The 14,673-nt window shown below is 53.5% G+C and overlaps 7 protein-coding genes across 7 annotated transcripts; 3 read left to right on the forward strand and 4 right to left on the reverse strand.

The window, feature by feature from the left end:
• Window positions 1-340: 340 nt before the first annotated feature.
• BJX68DRAFT_265063 (ankyrin repeat domain-containing protein) lies at window positions 341-1,923 on the reverse strand (the record flags this gene model as incomplete). The annotated part of the gene is made up of 2 exons (XM_071045151.1): window positions 341-873; window positions 1,113-1,923. The coding sequence occupies 2 exons, from the start codon at window positions 1,921-1,923 to the stop codon at window positions 341-343; spliced, it is 1,344 nt and encodes a 447-aa protein (XP_070900962.1).
• Window positions 1,924-2,166: 243 nt separating this feature from the next.
• On the reverse strand, window positions 2,167-4,155 carry BJX68DRAFT_265064 (ankyrin repeat domain-containing protein; the record flags this gene model as incomplete). Its single annotated transcript, XM_071045152.1, has 1 exon — window positions 2,167-4,155. One exon carries the CDS (start codon window positions 4,153-4,155, stop codon window positions 2,167-2,169), a length of 1,989 nt encoding a protein of 662 aa, XP_070900963.1.
• A 265-nt stretch (window positions 4,156-4,420) lies between these two features.
• BJX68DRAFT_44301 (uncharacterized protein) lies at window positions 4,421-6,321 on the reverse strand. Its single transcript, XM_071049176.1, has one exon. The coding sequence runs from the start codon at window positions 6,083-6,085 to the stop codon at window positions 4,640-4,642; it is 1,446 nt and encodes a 481-aa protein (XP_070900964.1). The 5' UTR covers window positions 6,086-6,321; the 3' UTR covers window positions 4,421-4,639.
• A 1,411-nt stretch (window positions 6,322-7,732) lies between these two features.
• On the forward strand, window positions 7,733-8,485 carry BJX68DRAFT_265067 (GNAT family N-acetyltransferase; the record flags this gene model as incomplete). Its single annotated transcript, XM_071045153.1, has 1 exon — window positions 7,733-8,485. One exon carries the CDS (start codon window positions 7,733-7,735, stop codon window positions 8,483-8,485), a length of 753 nt encoding a protein of 250 aa, XP_070900965.1.
• Window positions 8,486-9,335: 850 nt separating this feature from the next.
• BJX68DRAFT_265068 (alpha/beta hydrolase) lies at window positions 9,336-10,396 on the forward strand (the record flags this gene model as incomplete). Its single annotated transcript, XM_071045154.1, has 2 exons — window positions 9,336-10,275; window positions 10,323-10,396. The coding sequence occupies 2 exons, from the start codon at window positions 9,336-9,338 to the stop codon at window positions 10,394-10,396; spliced, it is 1,014 nt and encodes a 337-aa protein (XP_070900966.1).
• A 947-nt stretch (window positions 10,397-11,343) lies between these two features.
• On the forward strand, window positions 11,344-11,992 carry BJX68DRAFT_265069 (retropepsin-like aspartic protease; the record flags this gene model as incomplete). The annotated part of the gene is made up of 2 exons (XM_071045155.1): window positions 11,344-11,644; window positions 11,709-11,992. 2 exons carry the CDS (start codon window positions 11,344-11,346, stop codon window positions 11,990-11,992), a joined length of 585 nt encoding a protein of 194 aa, XP_070900967.1.
• Window positions 11,993-12,640: 648 nt separating this feature from the next.
• Window positions 12,641-14,289, reverse strand: BJX68DRAFT_265070 (oxygenase MpaB family protein; the record flags this gene model as incomplete). Its single annotated transcript, XM_071045156.1, has 4 exons — window positions 12,641-13,012; window positions 13,070-13,796; window positions 13,848-13,876; window positions 13,939-14,289. The coding sequence occupies 4 exons, from the start codon at window positions 14,287-14,289 to the stop codon at window positions 12,641-12,643; spliced, it is 1,479 nt and encodes a 492-aa protein (XP_070900968.1).
• Between the last annotated feature and the right edge of the window lie 384 nt (window positions 14,290-14,673).

Here is a 14,673-nt window from a genome sequence, read left to right on the forward strand (position 1 = left end):
AACCTGCAACAGGCTTCTTTGATACCGCTCTAGCCCCGGCCTAGGGCTCTATTGAGCTCCCATATTCAACAAGGATCGGTAAATATCGACGTCACCCAGCGCATGACACAAAGGAGTGTCCCATTGGTGATCTGTGGCATTCAAATCCCCGCCAGCCTTCAGCAACACGGATAATATTTCCTTGTCTCTACCGTGCTTAGCAGTTATGTGGAGAGCCGTTCGCCCCTTTTTATTTCCCGCCTCCACGTTCGCACCATTGTCTATCAATAGCCTTGCTACCTTTGCGTGTCCGTTGAAAGAAGCAAGCCTAAGCGGCGTCGTTCCCTTGTGGGAAAAGGCATCAACATCGACTTTTTGACTCTTGAGCAGTATACTCATCGACGGTTCCATAATGGCGGTTCATAACGGCATGCACTAGAGGTGCCTTGCCGGACCTATCGGGGAGGGATGGATCCCATTTGTTGTCGAGTAGGAATTGCATGACTTTTGCGCGGTCCTTCCTCGCTGCCGCCGTGAGTAGGGTATCTGTTTCCGAGCTCAACTTGGCTCCTCGTTCTATTAAAAAGATGACGGCATTCTCCGTATTCCGATCGTTGAACGCCCAGTCGAGAGGTGTTTTTCCTTGCGCGTCAGGACCGAGTCCGGCGCCATATTCAAGTAAGATATCCATCACTCTCAGATGATTTCTGTACACCGCTTCCAATAGTGGGGTGTAGTTACTGGCGCCCTCTGGCGTGTCCGGCGCTATTCCATTCTCTAAAAGGAGCTGGACGGCCTGTTCATTGCCGCTTGCTACCGCGAGGTATAGAGGGCTCTTATTCTCGTCATCCCTAAATGTTGGGTCGCTGCCATGATCCAAGAGAGCTTGCAACACTAGACGTAGACTATTAGAATGGGGAAACGGTATGCTCCAAGCGAGCCCGACCTGATGAACAGGAGTTCGCCCCAAGGTACCTTTCCTGATCGCGTCAGCTCCACTCTCGAGCAGGAATCTGGCAATTTGAGGGTTACACATCCAAACTGCGGTTGCAAGCGGAGTCTCTCCATACACGGAAAAATCGACTTTTGCGCCTCGTGCAATCAAAGTCTGGACAACATCTAAATGGCTGCACCTGACCGCTCTGAGGCATCAAGTTGGTCTGGATCAACACCGAGAGATAGAATATAAATCACCATATCGGAATGGCCCATGGCCGCAGCCTCAGGGAGATAGAATGCTAAACTGTCGTCTTGCCCAAACTCATGCTCAACGAGATATCGAACGACATCTGCACTATTCCATAGCACAGCCTCTTGGATCACATTTCGGTCAATTCCTCCGTCGATCCGTATGTTTGCGCCTTTTGCGATCAGAGCCTGAACAAACTCAAGAGATCCTGCCTCCAAAGCATAATACATTGGTGATAGGTCTGTGTATGCGACTCGTGAATGGGCGTCAATCTTGTTATGACTGAGCAATAGTCTAAAGGTAGAAGTGCGTCTCCCTTCAATAGCCAGCGAAAGGGGTGGGCCGGCCCCTGGGACAAAAACATTCGGATCTGCGCCATTATCCAGGAAGAGCTCAAGGATAGCGTCGTACCCTTTTGCCGCCGCTATGTTGATTAGTGCCAAGTCGCCGAAACAAGGTCTGCTCCGAACCATCCATTCTTCCTCTTCCACCGCTAGCGAAGGAGGATCGGTGGTGGCACCTTGCTCTAGGCACATGTGGACCGTGGATTCCATGTTGTTGGTCACGGCCCATCGTAGGGCAGAGGCGTTGCCGTGTCGGATGTTGTCGCGGTACAGGATGTAGTTGATGCATCCATAGATCTCTCGGTTGGTGCGGGCCAGGGCGTTTCGGTCGGTTTCGTTCAGGTGGTCCTTAACCTTGAGAAGGAGCTCAGACGGTAGGTCGCCGAGTGATGTGGGATTTTTGGGCTGCATCGTGGAGATGTTATCGATTGTTATCGATGCTGCTGAACTTGTGCCGGAGTGGATGAGGGTGCAGAAGCGAGGTTGGAAGGAGAGAATAGAAGGAGGAGCGTTCGCCACTTTCCCAGGACGCACGACCGAATGGTCTGAGATTGCACAGCATTGCGTGTGCGAACTTTGTCTTGCTCGGCTGCTACTGGCTGGGCTGGTCGACGGGGAGGCAAAACCGAAACCATATCCCGGCCTGAACAGGGTTCAAACAGGCCGGAAATCAACCTGGGCCTCACTGATGCAGAATCTGAGCGGATCGGATGCATCAGGGGGTTCCTTTCCGGCAATACATTCCAAACAAATATTGGCCTGGCCTGCATGCCAACGGTCCTCATATTGGTATACGAACCCACCGCATCCTCCACAGAGCATGTGCAAGTGAACACACAGGTCCCAGCGCGTCCGAGCGCGAGGCTCGTCGGCCCAGTGACGAGTTGAGTGCGGCGTTTTTATCGGGATTCGCTTGATTTCCTGCTTAGGTAGATCGCCCATCTGTCCTATATCAAGACCGATTTTCGGTTGGTGGTGGAGGACGCCCCAGATCTGATGGGGCTCCTCGCGTTGATGAAGCGCTGGGCAGGCGAGAAGCTGGGTTGATACTGAGCGCGCAGTACGATCTGCCGTGGTTGCTGTATCCGCGGGCCAGCTGCCGCTTGCGAGAAGCAGCTCGACAACTTTCACGTGGCAGCCAAGCACTGCGTAGAAGAGAGGTGTTCGTTTTTGCTTGTCTGGGATGTCTGTTGCATGACCATTCTCGACGAGGGCAAATACGACATCTGCGAAGCCCCGTTGGGCCGATATAGCTAGCGGTGTCCGGCCCTGCTCGTCTGTGATGTACGGGTCCGCACCGTACTCCAGTAGCATCTTTGCTATTTGTGCGTGGCCGTTGAGCGCAGACAGGATCAACGGCGTGCAGCCGAATTCATAACATCTGTTAGGGTCGACGCCTCGTTCGAGGAGTCCCCTGGCGAGTCTCTCATTGCCATTCCTGACTGCCCATGCTAATGGAGTGAGTGCGGTGCAATGAGCAACAGGGTCCGGGGTTGCGCCTTTTTCAAGCAGCCGTTCTGCCATACGACCGTGATCATACAAAGCCGCTACGACAAGCGGGCTGAATCCGTCTGTGACTGTTGGATTTGGATTTGCGCCTGCGTCAAGTAGGAGACTGACCGTATCCTCAAGGCCATGATGTACAGCATGCACCAGAGATGTATGATTCCAGTACAAAACATCATATTGAGACTCATCTTTTCCCTGACCCAACCAGCTCGGAATACATTCGGGATCAGCCCCGGCTTCTATCAATTGCTGCGCAATCCCTGGAGCCCGCTTCTCAATGGCCACTGCCAGAGGCGAATACTGGTCTTCTCGCTGGTTCGGAGACGCCCCCTCACTTAAGAGAAAGGAAATCATTTCCGTTCGCCCGCGTCTGATTGCCTCTAACAGCGGCGTGGAACCCGGGCCACCAGAGTACAAGTTCGCCCCCGCTTGCAGTAGCAGTGTAGCAGCGGGCGCATTATTGGCTTCGACAGCACGATCAAGCAGGGTACACTCGTGATCATCCGTCTGCTGCAGAAGCATCCTCGGCGCTCTATCAAGAAGAACCTCCAGCGTCTCCCTCCCCGAATCTCGCCTGCGCAGCGTCTCAGCTAGAGGCAGTGTATTTTCCAACCTGGCCCCTTTCTCGAGTAACAGAGCCGTGATTTTCGTACGGGAATAGATCGCCGCAGCCGTCAACGGCGGCCAATCGCGCTCACCCCCGTTATTTGGATCAGCCCCCTGCTCAAGTAGAAGCGCAGCGATGGAATCGCGTCCGAACTCGATACACTGGAGTAAAGGCGTCATCTCGGAATCGCGATGCGAGCATTCGATATCTGCTCCGTGGCGAATCAACACCCGGACGATTCCTTCCTTGTCATGACTGATTGCCTGGAATAGCAAGCCCAAGGCGTGGACTGCAATCAGCGGGAGTCCTGCGTCGAGGAGTTTCTGCAATGTGTCCTCGCGGCCGTGCTTTATTGTCCATTTTGCTGTCGGGGCTGGCCAGAGTTGGACCGCCGTCTGGTAGAGAGGTTCGTTCCAAAGATTGTAGAAGCAGCGACATGTTCTGAGGAGAGCATTTCTGTCGCGTTGCGTGTCGATGCTGGTGTATATGGCCTGAAGAATGTCGTAAGGGAGGTTTTCGAGGGACATGGTTCGAATTGTTTGCGGGACACTATCATCTGCGGACATTTGACTATTCAATGGAGTGGTCGAGGCGTGGAAATCTGATACCGGCCGATGTGCTGTACACTCTTCTTATATCTCCCAGTGTCGCACATGTTCGTCTGTTTGTACTCAATTGTGGAGCATGGAGGCATTGACTGGGCCAGTCGGCATCCCCCGCTGACGCCCGACGCTACCTCGCTCAGCCGCTCAGCCCCCGACTATCCCCTCTCAATGCAATCCACCGCCTCTCGTTGACCGCAGTTTAAACGCGCAAGGGGCCAGTCGCGAGGTCTTGACAGGAGAGGAAACGGGATCTCGATGGATGCTACAACCGGGAACGATGATCATCATGGATTCACTTGGCTCCGAAGCCATCGTGGGAAGTATAAACACGGGTGCTTACAGAAGTCACACGCAGAATATAGGACAGCGTGGAATTATTCGAATCTATCGCGGTCAGATGTGGCCCTCACGCACAATCAACTAGTTCAATCGCACACGACGTAATCCGATCCAGATACCGTGGCCAGCCATCCTCCTGCGGCTGTGTCTCCCCCTGGTAACTCTCGACTCTCAACGAGATCAAGTCTGGACACTGCGACTGAACGACACTCCGCAATTCTCTCAGCTGCTCGATGAGATTCTGGTCATTTTCCGCCGCGAATTGTTCAATCAATAGGGACTCCAGCGACGGCGGCAGGAGATCGAACGGCATCTTCCCATATCTTCCGAGAATATTCGCACCCCTCACCCTCAGCCGCTTCAGCACTTTAAAGTCCTTGAACGAGCCGATAAACTCTGACTCGAGAGGATGCCCATACCCAGAAGCCCACGCATCATAGCCGATCGTCAGATCCTCCAGCCAGTCCTTGTGCTTGCATAGCGAACCGTAGAACCTCCTCGGCGCCAACCACCCAAGACCCCCACCAAGCTCGCCATGCTCATAAGAAAACGAAACCAGCCTCCGACACGCACGGATGAGATCCGGAAACCCCCTTTCACTGTTACTGTCGCTGAGCGTGATGTGCGTCACGTCGGAGAACCCTTCGTCGCCGGGGTACCGCCGGAAATACTCCTCGGGGTCGTCTTCGTACTCAGGATACGGCTGGTAGTCCTCCTCGTAGTAGTAGTAGCCCTCGTCCTTTGGAGGACCGTCTCCGCGGAGGTCATGTTCGTCTTCCGGTCGGCCGTCAGTGATGCACACCCCGTTGAATTCGCGGAGCGAGGGCAGTCGGAAGAAGGGGAGGATGTATGAGGAGGGCACGCCGTTCTCGGTATCGCACCAGCGTGCGCTGAGCGTTCGCAATCGCGACAAGTTGAAGGGGGCCTCCTGGCCGTCTGGGCCGACGAGCGTCACCGCCGAGACCAGTTTCCGGATGTAGAACGACCCATACGAGAAGTTAAGACTCAGCTCCTCGACCCCCGGCACGAGCGAAAGGGCAAGCGCAATCCAGAGATCGATCTCGTCTCCCTCCTTCAACGACGCTTCCCACTTTGCGACCGTCGCATCTGCATGTGCATTTGCATTATTGTTCGTGTCCTTCCTCTTCTTCGTCGCGTCAGATGGGTACACCAGGGCAGAAACGAGCCTCTCAAGAATCGGCCGGATAACCCCGCCGTCGTATTTCACGTGTTCTTCCACCGGAACATCCGAAGGCTCATGGGACACTCTGGGCTCGAACTGTAGGATGCGAACTGGGCGTGCGCATTCTGGGTTCGTCGCTAGGACGTGAGTGAGGCGGGTGAGTTGGTAGTGCGACTCGTCGTCCAGGCGTAGTGATGTAAACGCGTGTGTATAGAGAAGGGCGTGCAGGGATCGTGTCGTCGAGGCGAGGTTCAGGATGTCTTTTTGGTTCCCGAGATAGGATGTTATCATGAAGAGGAGCTCAGCGGGGAGTGAGGTCAGGGCGGCCATAATTGAGCCGTATCTGTGTTTGTGTTGGCGTTGGATTAGAATTGAGATGGACCTGGGAATGAGATTGAGGCGACGTATATATTGTCGGCTTTCTCTAGGGTCGTCTTTACTTTATACTCGATGGGTCGCTCTGCCGCTGGCTCCAGATGACCGGGCCAAGCCGCGAAGGAGCGAGCGTATTCGGTTCAGGCAGTCCTACCTAGATTCTAGGCTACGACTTCACGATCCAAGCAAGGCCCTGATGCTTGGGCTTGAGTTTGAGCGTAAAACTGCTTGCCGGAATGTCTACAAGATAAACTAGGGCAACTATGCCCAGTAGAAGCATACCTGTGGAAATCCTAATAGTTCTCGACTCAGAACCCACAACGGGCAAGAATGATGTGTGTAGTATGGAGTATAATCCAAAGTCAAGACCAAGTTGAACAGCGGAAAATGCACGCAGTTCAGAGCAAAATATATCAAAGGCCAGTCAGCTTCCCCTCGTTCGCAGTCAGGTACGCTCAATCAGCCAGCCCTAACCATGGACGACGAGTGGATACGGAAACAGACGGGCATCAGTGCAAAATCACACCCACAATCAAGCCAGGCGGCTGCTGAAGGATTTACCGCCGCGACAAATAGCCCCTTGGTGCTCACTCGGCAACTTCATTCGCAGGACAGACTTTGTCTCCGCCACAGTTGGTGCAGTTTCTGGAAACGAAGATCTGTTAGCATGAGACCCTTGCACAGATTATGGTATTTGAATGTGCAAACGTACCCATAATAGTTGATTTCCACTTGGATATTGCAGATGAAGCACCACCAGGGATATCCGGAGGGCATTGTGGCTTCCTTGGATTCTGTTAGTACCGGTGTGGTGTAGATTGATTCATTATAAGTTGGATTGCACTTGGTGGTACCGAACAATATGAAGGGAGGGCCTTACTATGATAGTCAAGGCTGGGAAATAGATAACAAGGCGGGATATAAATGATTCGGTGGTGGAAACGTCTCAAGCTGCGCATCTAACATTACACTAAGAGACCACGGAACCGCTGGGTCTTTTATCCCGACTCTGAAGCTCAGCCTTGTCACGGACATGCTCACAGCCTTGCGCTCAGATGCATGTATCCCGGAGACACCCGAGGTCACGCATATCTTGCTCAGAGCCACATTCTACTATTTGCTGCCTCATAGTCAGCATTCGAGCCTGATCTTGGCATCCAAAAGCCTCGCCGTGGGGGTTACACAAATTACGTCATTCAGCCTTGCGTCTAACCCCGGGAGGAATCAGGCGTGCAACTGACGAGGTTTCTCCGGAATCCGTGGGCTTTATTATAACCCGCCAAGTAAAAGAGTACTATGCAATTTTGGCCAACCAATTCACATCTTCTGCCGCGGGCGAAATTCGGGTAAATGCAGTAGTGATCAGATTAGTCAAGCCAAGATCCGGACCCGCTCGAGTACACCCATGGCACCCACCACGTGTGGCCACGAGTCATTCCATCCATGAATCCATATTCCCGTCATAATATAAACCCAGCAACATCTGCTACCTACCTACCGTAGCTGCTTCTATTTCCTCACTCCAACATCAACCACCACCCCCTCCCCCCTGAACATCATCTATTCCGGCCTAAACACCAAGAGACAAATAATCCCGCAACAATGGCAACAACAGCGTCCGCAGTCCGCATAGAACCCATAACAACGGCCCATGACTTCGCCCGCTTCTTCGACATCACAGCCCTGACATTCGGCCACCAGATCCACGACGGGATCTGGTCCGCCTTCAATCCAGGCTGGGACACGCCGGCTGGTCGGGAGGCCGGGATCGCGCGGCTCGTCGGGCGGTGGGAGTCAACTACGACGGATCGAGAGGGGCGGCCGAATACGGTTTTTCTCAAGGCCGTTGTTCCCGGCGGATCCAGCGGGGAGGGAGAGGAGGAGATCGCCGGCGTAGCGATCTGGGTACAGGCGAGTAATGTCCCCGGATACGGCGACAAGCCGGCTACGGATCTCGGGGAGGCGATGGACCTCGAGGCTCTCTACCCGGATAATCCTACCGAGCAGCGATATCTCCGCCAGCTCGACGCCTCGCTGCACGGCCGTCGAGTCGCACTCGTCTCTGAAATCGCTACGACCGACTCGCCCGCCCTCATGGTCCTCGACCTCTGCACTGTCGACCCGGCATTCCAGCGCCGCGGGATCGCGAGGGGGCTCGTGCAGTGGGGGCTTGATGAGGCGAAGCGCCGTGGGGGGTTGGAGGCTGTCACTGAGGCGTCGGCGATGGGGAGGCATGTTTATGGGCAGTTGGGGTTTGTGCAGGAGGGTGGGGAGATGGAGGCCAAGGTTGATGAGGAGTTTCGGGGGAGAGCGTGGCCGTCGAACGTTTTTATGCGGACGGGGAGGGTGCAGTGAGCTTTGGGTGCTGATGGGAGGTTAAGGTTGCGTGGATAGAGAGGGGTGTATTGGGTCTTTTGCGAGGAAGAATCCCACGCGAGGCTCGCATATGTTAGATTTTCTGGGGAATTATATACACCTCTTCCCTCGCCACATGCTCAATTATTGTTGTATTTGACCAATATAGAATAGAGGAAGGAGAGGGAAGAGAGGGGGCTGAATTATATATAAAGATTATATGGAATAACAGAATATGCGGTGGTGAGGCAAGCATATTTACTTTAACCGGAGAAAAGCTACAGTGTCATTCTTTAAGAAATACATATGAGCATATCATTGTCAGATGCTGGACCAGGGCAGGCTGAGCTTAAGACAGGGCATTGAGCGTACCTGGTTGGCCCGTGTAGCTCTGCCTTCAGGATGGGTGGGTTGCACTCTGATTGCCGTTCAAGGTTCGCGTCCACGACACCAGACCTACAAAGTCCAGATTCCGTTGCTTCAATTTCACGTTTTATAGTCTAGATCGCAGCCATAGTTTCAGAAAAGTGGAACGTGTCGAGGGGCAGGTTGTGGTAACTCGTGGACCTATTGAGGTTTCGTCCCCAACTGTAGTTGGAGTTCGTTTAAAATTGGAATATGTATAGATTATGCGTTGAAATCGACTACCAGAGACAATTCTCGGCTTAGTAGCCTTGCTTCTCAAGCGCACGCAGAAATATCCCGGCCTCGGGCTATCTCTGTCCGAGTTGGGGTAAATTGGGCTGCAGCCGCCCCTGTGATCACTTCTTGGATACTTCTATCAAGTAAACCCCAATAATTCTACCCCAGGTAGCCTTTCTATCCAAGCACCGAAGTAAAAGACAACATCATGTCGCGCCAAATCTACCAACCAATCCACCCCACCATCCGCCCTCTCCTCGACCCCGAATACATCGCCTTCCACGATGCCCACTTCCAATACGCTATCCCCGACGAGGAACAAACATGGGATCCCTCCGCACGCACAGCACCACGACCCTGGCCATCTATCACACTCGCACATACCCCGGTCGGCAGCATACAGGATATACCCCTAACCAACTTCCCCATCCGAGTCTTCACACCCACAGCACCAAAACCACCCGGCGGATACCCCGTCTTCATCTTGTTCCACGGCGGCGGGTGGGCGGTCGGTGGGCTTGACGACGGGAATGACCTGTGCACGATGGCATGTGAGACAGCAAAGTGTGTGGTTGTCACCGTGGGGTACAGGCTTGTGCCTGAGAATCCATATCCGGCTGCTGTGGAGGATGCAGTCGCCGCGTTGCAGTGGGTCACTAGTCCCGAGGGATCGAGTACTCTTAACATCGACCCCTCGCGAATCGCAGTCGGGGGCACGTCGGCCGGCGGGAATCTCGCTGCTGTTCTATCACTGAAAGCTTCGGCACTCTCCCCTCCCGTCGCCATCCGTGCGCAGATCCTCGTCGTCCCCGTCATCGACAACACGGCTACCGTCGAGACAACCTGGGCGGCGAACTGTCATGCGCCCCTCCTCACGCCCGCGCGCATGGAGTGGTATCAAGCCATGTACCTCCCCAACGCATCCGACGCACGGAACTGGGACGCATCGCCGAATCTTGCGCCGGTGGAATTGTTAGCGAAGAGCCCGAGGACCTGGATTGCGGTTTCGGGGCAGGATCTGGTTGCGCCGGAGGCGATGCTGTTTGCAGAGCAGCTGGAGAGGGCGTGGAAAGAAGAAAGAGTTCAGGGACGGGATGTCACGGTGAAGGTTTATGAAGGGGGTACGCATTCGATTTTGGCTATGGCTGGTATGTATACTTGACCCCGAATGTTGCGTTGGCTAATAAGTGAGCAGGAGTTCTGAGCCAGGGGGCACAACTACTGAGTGATTGTGCTGGGCAGGTGGCCCAGGCGTTTGAGGGAGCATAGTGGAGGGTGATAGATACTCTACTAGTACTGGTCAGAGGATGTGGTTGTCAACGCAACAACCGCTCATCGTTCCTTGCTTATGTGATGCATGTACATTCTAAAGTCGGAAGGCGCGCTGGTTGCTCTTGCCTATTACACCATGGAGAAGTAAATCCAGTTTGGGAAGTAGCAACCCACGCTGGTCAATCTCTACGGCAGGAACGACCAGTCCTGGTACCTTCCACTTCAGGATGTGATGAGTCGAGATACTGGTATGCCACCGGCTGTAGCTTTGTTACTGTAAATACTTGGAGGAAAGAGGCTGTTGTTTTGCGCTTTGCTTCGTGAGGTAGGCATAGGTGTGTGGGGTTGCGGTTGGGGATGAGGAATGTGGTTGAGGTTGAGATGAGGTTGGTCAGTGCTCGTGATCTGACCCGTGTAGTAGTCTGGCTGAGGTCGGATTCCTGACCGATACTCCTTAAATCATTAGGAGTTGTTGATGGACACTTTATACCCTAGCCTCGGTGGTGAATGAAACATCCCTCAACCCTCCGCGGACCTGAAATCTCCCCACTGACAAAGACCACAAGAACAGCCGCATTTTGATTCCTGCAGGAGCTACTGAACACGCACGTTTTTTTATATAACCCTCAATTCAATTTATCTTACCGGATGAATCCTTGGAGCGCCTTCCAGGAATGCGGGCACTAATGCGCCTTTCGTTCAAACTTTTCCTGCCAGGGCCCCTCAGTATCTACCCCGTTGGCTTTTGGAACCTATCGGTCTCGCCAACAGAACTCGAGGAGCAAGGCACAATGCTTCATCGTGTGCTCGGTTTGTAGTGGTACAGCAGGACAGAAGTACCATGTCATGAATTATCCAAGTTTTCCACTGCGTCGACGCGGTACTTTGTCTAGGGCAAGGTTGGGAGCCGCCCAGTGGAAGCTCTACCGGATACCGGCGCCGATATGTGCCTCATATCGCAGAACCTAGCCTCAGAACTCGGTCTTAGATCTATTTTCGGCACCAGGAAGAAGATCAGCCTCGCCAACAGGAAATCCGTCAAGTCGCCGGGCATGGTGAAGGTACCATGGACTTTTGCAGGAGAATCCGACACATACACTCTCAACTGCTGGATTCTCCCGCACTGCGTCCATGACATTATCCTAGGTCGTGACTTTCTCAACGCCACGCAGACATTGACGACGTTCAAGTGGCGCATCACGTCCGAAGTTGTCCAATCGACCGGGGAGCCTCCGTCTGAAACTCGTCGGAGGACAAGGCCAGCAAATGCAGGCATATTTCAATGGCCAGCTCACGACGGCATTTCCAGACACGGGCTCAGATGTCATGCTCGTTTCGAGAGCGTATGCTGAAAATCTCGGAGCCAAAATAGATGATGACCCCGCCGGGTTTCTTCAGATTGAATTTGCCGATGGGACAACTGCCTGGACTACTGGCGTTGTCCGAAATGTGCCATGGAGGATTGGGACGACGGAGGTTTATTGCGACTTCTACGTCCTCGATGATCTCTGCGTCGACGTCGTTCTGAGCAACCATTACTTGTTCGAGTTCAACATGTTCACGGAATGCGATCATTTCTTTCACGAGGTTTGACTAGAAGATGAGCAGGATTTCTGGAAGCTCTGCAACGTCCGGCTCATCAGTCAGTATGGGCAACGGCTAGATGTGCTAGAAGAAGAGTACCTGCAGGACTGTGAGTGTTATCCCTTTCGAGCGGTAAAAATTTACTCATTGCTTCACTTTAGTGACTTCCCCTGATGCGTTCGGTCCCGAGAAGATCCAAAGAGAGTTGGCGAGGCGAGATAGGATACGAGATGAGATCGCATCTCTACCAGAGGACCAACACGTGGCTGCAAGATTGTCCGAGAGTGAGAGGCAGCGTCGATGGGAAGGGTTGAGGCGAGTACATCGAGACAGGTGGAACACAAGAACAGGAGCGACGACCCAGCCAAATGCCACTGCCGATAAGCGGAAGTCTCGGTGGAGGAGGTTTCGAGTACTGCTCGCTAGACGGTGTTACGGTAGAATCCGGAGTATCCTGGTTGTGGTGAGAGTATTAAGGATTTTGCAAAGGAGGGTTTGTGTCGGTGATCTGGTCATGATCATTTATTGTCTTTCTCGCTTTAGGAGCGAAATTTCGACTGATATGTCTGACATTTCAGGTCGCGTCAGTTTGGAGCAGCAGAACACGACATGCAATTTATGTTCTATGTATTCATGCTCCAACTAGAATCCGGACAGCTACAACGAAAGTCTCCCACGCAACCCCTGAACCAACTGCGGCAGAGAAACCGAGGCCTTCCCAACAGGAAGCGTCGCCAACCGTTCCCTCAAAAGTTGCAAAAGAGTCGGCAAGAAAACCTGCGTCTGCGGGAAAGCCTTGGTAATGACGAGGTAAAGCCCAGTGGTAAAAGTAGCAGCAGACGCAAACGCAGACAGGAGACCCAGGTACGAAAGAACCTCAACCCCGGGCTTCTTGAAGAGATACTTCTTCCGGTCTCCGAGACGGGTCTTGCCCTTGAGGCTGGGGATGTATTTGAAGTCAAAGACGGTCTCCTTGCCTAGGCCTTCTTTCTCGTCCATTAGGTGCTTCCAGAAGAATTTTTTGCGGGACTGCGTCGATCTTTCGTTAGTACGCTCTGAATTTGCGGACAGGATAGGAGTGCATACCTCGATAATATGCCTATCGACGGCGGGAATCAAAGGCAGCGTCTTGGCCTGGACCTGGACCCAGAAGCAGTATCCCCACATGAGTACCTTGTAGTACAAATTCGTCTTGGGGATATGCAACTCGTCAGACAGCTGGTCGCCGTTCAGCAACCTCGTCAATGCATCCATATACTCCAGCGAGGCATATATCGGCGCCGTATTCTCCAGTCCGATAGCAATGTTCCTAGCGAGGATCCGCCCTGTATCCGTCGGCTCGAACTCATTAACAAGAAGCGACTCCGAGACAATCTTCGCCTTTGTCGCGCTCTCAAACGGTTCCGTCGGGGCACCCATATAGTACCCAACCAAGCGCCACAGCGCGATGTAGTCTTCTTCTTCCTGCGGAGTCAGGTATACTCCCTGGCGAGGGAGTCCGAGCCAGATTACTGTGCTGCTAAAGGTATTGATTGTCGCAAAGGAGTCGAGGTCGTTGATGGGCAGGCCGTAGCGGTCGACGTCGTAGTAGGTCGGGTCTTGCTCGACTAGGCTCATGATCTTGCGGCGAACGGCGGAGTGGAGAAGGCGCACGCGGACGGAGGCCATATGGCCCTCGCCACCTGGTTTCATGGCCGCAGCGCTGTTGTTGACCTGCACCGTGTGTTGGACTGTTTCGAGGAGTCGGCGGCGGACGACCTTCGCGCCGAAGCCGCCGGTTCTTGATAGGGTTTCACCGACGCGAATGGCGCCCCTGAGATCCGTAAGCTAGGTTTCTTAAGATAAAGGAGACGGAGTATCATACATTCCACCGAGAAGACTCACGAACGTAAGCTACACGTTGATGTCAGGTTAGCCGTTTCATAAAAGCCAAGGCAAACGAGGACCAGACATACTGCATTCGTAATCGGAATCAGATATCGCCAAAACAAATCCTGTGCTCGTTCAATCTGCCCCCAGTCGACCCACTCCGGCACCGTGTTGATTTGCGTCCATAGCTCATCAAGCTTCGGGTCACTGGCGTGGTTATCCCGAAGCAAGGCATACCGATCCCGCTTCGAGGGGTCGTTAGCCGGTGCCGGTAACGCATCTATGACTGCGTTGGCCTCGTCGGCGAGGGTATCGCAGGTTCGAATCCAAGGCTCAAGCTCGCTAGCGGGCCGATGCTTGTCGGTCCACTCAAAGCTGTAGTCCCAGTAATGATACTCGACCCTGTTACCTTTCTTGCCGTTTGACGATACCGACATTGTGAAACTATAAGCCGGGATTCAGTGTTGGGGGTATAGTATAAGATCAGGATCCATATTGACAGCCTAGTGATCAGATATATACTGCAACATGAGGTCACAGTTGCAGACAATCTACACCCGCGGTCCGGGGTCCGGCCAAGTGAACCATCAGGCCATCAGGAATCGTGACAAGATAATCAGTCCGCGATGATTGCAATTCTTAGATGTATTGGCTGTCGATCCTGCGTGGAGGTAATTCGCATGTGAATCGGCATCGGGGTCATACCAACTGAGTCAGTCCGGGCCAAGCACGATCGATCCTCCGGCAACCTCATTTTCTTTCATCGCCGTCAGACTTTGTGCAGGCATTATGTAACTAATGCAAGAGCCCTGCGCTAAGCA

The sequence above is a fragment of the Aspergillus pseudodeflectus genome (genome assembly GCF_044049435.1).
Source record: "Aspergillus pseudodeflectus strain CBS 756.74 chromosome Unknown BJX68scaffold_13, whole genome shotgun sequence".
NCBI classification, from domain to species: domain Eukaryota; kingdom Fungi; phylum Ascomycota; class Eurotiomycetes; order Eurotiales; family Aspergillaceae; genus Aspergillus; species Aspergillus pseudodeflectus.

Coding starts and splice junctions, on each gene's coding strand:
- BJX68DRAFT_44301 (XM_071049176.1), bottom strand. CDS start 6,085: ATGGCCGCCCTGACCTCACTCCCCGCTGAGCTCCTCTTCATGATAACA.